At 37.2% G+C, this 7009-nt stretch overlaps 1 protein-coding gene across 1 annotated transcript; it reads left to right on the top strand.

Moving 5' to 3' along the window:
- The first annotated feature begins 1127 nt into the window (after positions 1–1127).
- Positions 1128–6610, top strand: LOC127433335 (alpha-2B adrenergic receptor-like). Its single transcript, XM_051685134.1, has 2 exons — positions 1128–2046; positions 2250–6610. The coding sequence occupies exon 2, from the start codon at positions 2417–2419 to the stop codon at positions 3827–3829; it is 1413 nt and encodes a 470-aa protein (XP_051541094.1). The 5' UTR covers positions 1128–2046; positions 2250–2416; the 3' UTR covers positions 3830–6610.
- The last annotated feature ends 399 nt before the right edge of the window (positions 6611–7009 follow it).

Genomic DNA, 7009 nt, shown 5'->3' with positions numbered 1-7009 from the left:
AGCCTCAGTCCATTCCTTGTGAAGTTCACCCAAATTCTTGAATTGATTTTGCTTGACAATCATAAGGCTGCGGTTCTCTCGGTTGGTTGTGCATCTTTTTCTTCCACACTTTTTCCTTCCACTCAACTTTCTGTTAACATGCTTGGATACAGCAGTGAACAGCCAGCTTCTTTGGCAATAAATGTTTGTGGCTTACCTTCCTTGTGAAGGGTGTCAATGATTGTCTTCTGGACAACTGTCAGATCAGCAGTCTTCCCCATGATTGTGTAGCCTAGTGAACCAAACTGAGAGACCATTTTGAAGGCTCAGGAAACCTTTGCAGGTGTTTTGAGTTGATTAGCTGATTGGCATGTCACCATATTCTAATTTTTTGAGATAGTGAATTGGTGGGTTTTTGTTAAATGTGAGCCAAAATCATCACAATTAAAAGAACCAAAGACTTAAACTACTTCAGTCTGTGTGCATTGAATTTATTTAATACACGAGTTTCACAATTTGAGTTGAATTACTGAAATAATTGAACTTTTCCACGACATTCTAATTTATTGAGATGCACCTGTATACATACATGTGTACGTATGTATATACTATATATAAATGCTTCTCTACAGCCTATTAACTGTGGCCTAATTCGTTTTCAGTTTTATAAGGAAAGTGTGGGAAAGTTGCTGAAATAAATGCATATATTGTTACAGTACATAGGGGTTCATACATTTTTCTAAAAGCTTGAATTAAATTGAATAGTGTTTTTCCTTCCATGTGTTTATGATATTGATCAAATTCAGTTTTAAATTGTGACAGTGAAATTTAATAGGATTATAAAATTACCATATTTTGTATTCAAAACATCATAAAATGTAAAATAGAAAGTAGAAAAAACATAAATATTTTAATAAAATATAATCAAATGTTACTGGTCACGTAAGGGACTTTTGGAAATGCCCAATTAGTTTTTACTGTAATTTTAACAGTATTGTTAAACATAATAAAATGTTAACTATAAAGTTAATTATGCTTTTTACTTGTAATTATTTATTTATTTTTAACAATATTTTATAGTGAAATTACAAGGCTTTGTTTACATTTTTGTTTTCCATCGTGCATGGTAAGACATCCAATAAACAGTTTCTACAGTTGCATTTTATTTTTATTTTATTTATTTATTATTTTTATTTTATTTTAACACTGAGCATCAGCCTTAGGGTATCTGACACAATCATATTCATGTCTTCTTTATTCATAATAGAAAATAAAATTCTCACTGCATTCTTTCACCACTGTCTCTCACCTCCCTCCCTCCGTGTACTTCTCTGAGCAATTTGAAACTTTGTATTGCAGCACTTCTCATGATATTGCCTCCTTATGAAGAATCGATTTAGCTGTATTCCTCATCTGTAAACGATTTGGATTAAAAGTGACGCCCTGCTTGACGTAATAGAGGGGGACACACGGAGAGATGCGCTTATTTAGACCCGAGTCCGTTCCGTTCCTACTGCGCAAAGTTACAAGATAAAACTATTGAATAAATCCTTGCATGGCTGAATAGACGGATAATCATGTATGATCGGATTCTCATTTTCTTCTCTTCCTCTGGTGAGACCGAGGAAATGTATTAAAAAACAGACTTAAAAAAACTGGACATTTCCTTTAGAAACTAATTGCTTCATATGGTGTGTTTTTCTGACGTGGAACTTTATGCTGAGGTCGTTTTGACTAATTTCTGCTTCACACGAAGGTGTAGTTTTGGTTCGTCTGTTGCGCGTATGGAGCTGAGGGACCTTGAGCATTTTGTTGAACGCTTTTCAGAGCTGTTCGGTTTCCAATGATCTCATTGAACTCACATATTTTGAGCTAGCTTTACATATGCATTTTCAGCCGTTTATGTTCTTTAGCTTTTACCGACTGAAAAATAATATATTTACATTTTGACGGGTCAGTGTCGTTGCGCATCTCCAAGCGCGTATTTGTTCGACCACGGAAAGCGCGCACCTCTTCAACTGAGGACTAGCATTGTATTCAGTGTAAAAGCTTGCTTGTTAACAGTCTGTAAGTACAAACCGTTTCATAAGTTAATTAACAATTTTTTTCTAACAATTACAAGTTCTGTAGTTAAGTGTATTTAGTTTCACTTTATGCAGTGGCGAAATTGCTTTGCATGTATTTGTTTTTTTGTTTTTTGTTTTTTTAAGATGCACAATTTTTATGCTACCAAAATATCTGGATTTTTTTTCATACCTTTTTCTTATAAGGTTTGCCCAGGAAAATACCTGCAGAATGCAATTGTTTTGCCAAAAAGAGCCCCTTTTCTCATTTAACTGATTTTCTACAAGGAAAAATGTTTTTGGAAGGATTAAGCTAGCAGACTTTGAGATACAAGCCTACATCAAGACACATCTGTTTATCTTGGAGCTTAAATATGACCACGAAGCCGTCTCCAAAGAGTTGGACAAATCTCAATTCTAGCATTAAAATTTGCAACCATACTATACCAGGGTGTCCTCCTTACTCCCCCGAAGTCACCGCTACATTTGCCACTGCCATGACGCTCATAATGCTCTTCACCATTTTCGGGAACATCTTGGTGATCATTGGCGTCTTAACGTGCCGTTCTCTGCGAGGACCTCAGAACCTCTTCCTGGTCTCCCTGGCTGCAGCTGATATCCTGGTGGCCACCCTCGTCATCCCATTTTCCCTGGCCAATGAGCTGATGGGCTACTGGTACTTCAGTTCGGTTTGGTGCGAGATCATCTTGGCTTTGGATGTGCTCTTCTGCACATCGTCCATCATGCACCTGTGTGCCATCAGCTTGGACCGCTACCTGTCCATCTCGCGGCCTTTGCAATACGCCTCTCAACGCATACCTTGCAAGATCAAAGGAGCCATTGTGGTGGTGTGGCTCATCGCTGCAGTCATTTCTTTCCCCCCGTTGGTCTCTATGAAAAAGACCCAAAAGGATGAGCCAAAGAATGGCACCTACCCAGAGTGCAAACTCAACGAAGAGGCATGGTACATCCTCTACTCCTCCATTGGGTCGTTCTTCGCCCCTTGCATCATCATGATCCTGGTGTATGTTCGAATCTATCAGATTGCCAAGAAGCGCACTCGATATCCTCCAGGGGAGCCCAGGCAGGACATCGTAGTTGCCGTCCCACAGGGTATCCAAGAAAAGGCGCTGCAGAATGGCAAAGAGCAAGAAAGTGTAGGCCAAGCAAATGCTCCAAATCTGGCTGTCCGATCCTCTGCCCTGCTGGCCTCCAGAAGTCAAATGTCCCCAAGCCAGCCTTCGCTGCCTCCAGTTGAGAGTAGTCAACAGAAAAAACATTCACGGAGAAACAAGGACAACAACAACGAGGACAGTTCAAGCTCTGGCTCAGATGTAGACGTGATGGGGGTACATAATGCCAATGGGACATCCTCCAATGTGGGAGCGCTGGAGCCAGGACACCAAACTTCCTCAGTGACTCAAACGTACAAGGACATGATCGCTACAGCAAAGGGCAGCCAATTGACCTCTTCTAACATGAAACCAGTAGGAACTCCTAACACCAGGAGAAAGGCCATGATTGTTCGGGAGAAGCGTTTCACATTTGTTCTTGCAGTTGTTATCGGAGGATTTGTCATCTGTTGGTTTCCATTCTTCTTCAGCTACAGTTTGCAGGCCATATGTCCAGAGACTTGTAAACTGCCAGTACCCCTTTTTAAATTCTTCTTCTGGATTGGCTACTGCAACAGTGCTCTAAACCCGCTCATCTATACCATCTTTAACAGGGACTTCCGAAAAGCTTTCAAAAAGATTTTGAGTAAAAGATGTAAGGAATGTTCTTTGTAAAAGTTGACACACCTTTCAAAAGCAGTTTTATACAGTACAGGGTCATTGATTCATTACCGGGTGAATCTTATGTCCAGGTCATATTTAACCACAAAGTCAAAAGAGAAAAAAGTATTTAAGAAAATTAATATTTGTGCATTGACAATTTCATGACAATTAAAACAAATTTACCTTCCAAATTACCTTTATGCATACTGACGTTTTACTGTAAAGTTCTTGATGATTCTCATTACTGAAATACGGTATGTTTTAAAGTCACAAATTCATTTGAAATAAAAATATATTAAAGGAATGAGAATAAATACTACCATGATGTATAAATACTTGACAATTAAAATAATATACCATTATCTTTTTGGCATTGTAGTAAATTGGATAAATTACTATCATAGTAGTAGGGGCTTTCTTTGTCCAAACTTCCAATTTAAAATGAATCCACTCAACTGGTACAGAAGGTTGAGGGATTTTGATGCACATATATCCAATAATGATCTACAAACAAAGATTACTGATGATGAAATAAAGTAACCAAAAATAAGGTTCAAAATACACCAAGCATCTTTACAAAATGCGGTTGAAAAGGTGTATGCTCTCCACTTTCACACCTGCCTTTCCTCTCCCAACTTCCTTCTCATTTACAGGGTGATACCAAAATAAAATTCATCATTGTATAAATTCTTAATCAAAACCCTACAAGACCTATATATCATCATAAAACTATACATTTTACAATATCCTAATCACACCAACAATTCATTTAACAAACAAATAAATGTAAACTGGAATGGCTCCAAAGATCATTAATAAAAATGGTCCTAAAAAAAAAGGATATATTTAGCAGAAGGTCCAAGCAACTCTTTTCCATATGATGAAGGTGGATGGTGGAGTTCTATTGTTATGAAAAGAACAGCTTAGACATTTTGCTATATAACTCCTTTGCATTCCATAGATGAAATAAGAGTGAGTAAATTATGGCAGAACAATCCCTTTAAGCAATTTATGGTTTCATATTTTGATTTTGGTGTGAAATATGATCTGGACATGTAACCTTGATTTATGAGATTCATTAAAGTAAATGTTCTCGTTCTTTTTTGTACTTCCAATGATTGCACTGTATCCAGATGGTGAATAACAAGCATTTGCCAAAATTGTTGCTGGGTATGTTCTCCGACTGTTTGTTAGCTTTCTTTACCAATTCCGTATCCTAAACTGATCAGATGAATATCGAGAAAGCAGATCAACTTGGATTCCATTTTCTTTTTGCATTTATCTGCACAGCACAAGATTGTACTGTTGTCTCTCTGGAGATGGTCTGGCCTTCAGGCTGTTTGTTGAGCTGACCTACCAGTGTACTTTCAAAGACAATGCAGCTCTTTTTTAGGAGACACCTCTGGCTCTGCATTGCAAGATCAGAAAGCTGGAGCTGAGAAGATTTCAGAGAGATTTACCTTACTGGGAAAGTGCTGCAAGCTCTTAAAGCCCAAGAGAGGCATTCCGTCTCTGGAGTGGGAGAGAAAAAGAAAGTTAAAGAGAAAGATACATGGTTCTATACAAGCTTTAAAAGAATGGTTCACCAGAAAATGAATATTCATCCTCAAGAAGTTTAAAGACAATGACTTTGAAATTGTGATGAATATACTGGTCACTCTTTTCCATGAAATTACAATGAATGGAAATTGGAGTTTTCAGTTTCAAATATTCTAAGTCTTCTAATGCTGTTTGATAGCTTTGTCATAAACGGACTGAATGTAAGACGTTATTCACTGAAAATCCTGACATCTGTTTATGAGAGAAGTAGCAATGAGCGTGTTTACATGCACATTCATACACTGATTAGGCTTAATAATCCGACAACGTGTGTGGTCATGTAAAAACATTAAACAGCTTTACTTTATCAGTGTAAGGTCATAAATGGCTTAAGAATAAACCGATCGACACGGGTAGATTTATGCCCATTACCCTGATTTTGCTTTGTATGTAAACACCTTTACTGGCATTCTTAATGGCTTATCCAATGAGCACAAGTGTTGTGGGCATGCCTCATCACGTCAAAAGCAGAGAATAAAGTGATTATTTCCAATCTCATGGAAACATGGTTTTCTTGCTTTGTCGGATTTTTATAAATAAGCTTATTTTTGGGAGTTATCAGCATATTAGTGTGCATGTAAACAGCCGTTCTTCTGAGTCAAATCTTTTTAATCAACCTTTTGTTCACATTACAATCTGAACGATTCGTTAACTAATAGGACATTGTTACGTCTCTTATGAGCACGCTTAAGCCTTTTTGGATGAATTATTCTTTTGAAATTTAATCTGAACATCCTCTGCTTATGATAAAGCATGGCACTGACTTTATCTGATATTTTTGGATTATAGATTTCATTAATGAATAACAGATTTCCTGAAATCCAGTTTCAAGATGAAGGTCTTCTCAGAATCTCTATTATAGTTTAATGTGACTGATTGTGATGTTGGAAATGGACTGAAAAGGATGTTTAATGTCCTCTCCCAGTATCCTTGTGTGTATATAAAAGAGGGGGCAATTATGTAAACAATTAATGCACTGATTAATGCCTCTTGGAACTATTTTGATTATTTTTGTGCTGTCACTAGAAGTCTTGTGCGCTTTTGATTTGCTTCTAAATAGTATTGGTCTGTGTGTTTGTGCGCATACAGATAAGTGGAACTATGCATGTACCAGCATGTCTTTTGACTGTAAAGCTGCTTTTCCAAATATGGTTCCATTTAAGCGTCATGCCGAAATGAATTGTTGCCATATACCAAATGGATTTGTGGAATTAAATTTGCATTTCATTCTTCAAGTCTGTATATTTTGGTGAGTAATTTCACTGTATCAAACCACTCACACGGAGTAAGACAGTGGCACTGTGAATGTAATTGCTGAATGTTTTAAAATATTCATGATGCTGTTGTGGGAATGTTGTGCCATCTATTATACAGCTGCATTATACAGTTAGGTAGATAATCTAATATTTATAGTGTATTGCATGGTCAGTTTTCATTTTCGCTGGGACCTGTTGAATACAGTTAATGTGTTAACAGGCACAGCAATAGACCAATCCTTTGGCAACGTCAACACTTACATCACACACGAAAGTGGTGGCAGAAACCGTCCGCAAACAGTAAACTTTTGATGGATTCCGTTGTTACAAATTTTTT

This window comes from Myxocyprinus asiaticus, chromosome 43 (genome assembly GCF_019703515.2).
Source record: "Myxocyprinus asiaticus isolate MX2 ecotype Aquarium Trade chromosome 43, UBuf_Myxa_2, whole genome shotgun sequence".
Lineage (NCBI taxonomy): Eukaryota > Metazoa > Chordata > Actinopteri > Cypriniformes > Catostomidae > Myxocyprinus > Myxocyprinus asiaticus.
This window is presented reverse-complemented; position numbering and strand designations above follow the sequence as displayed.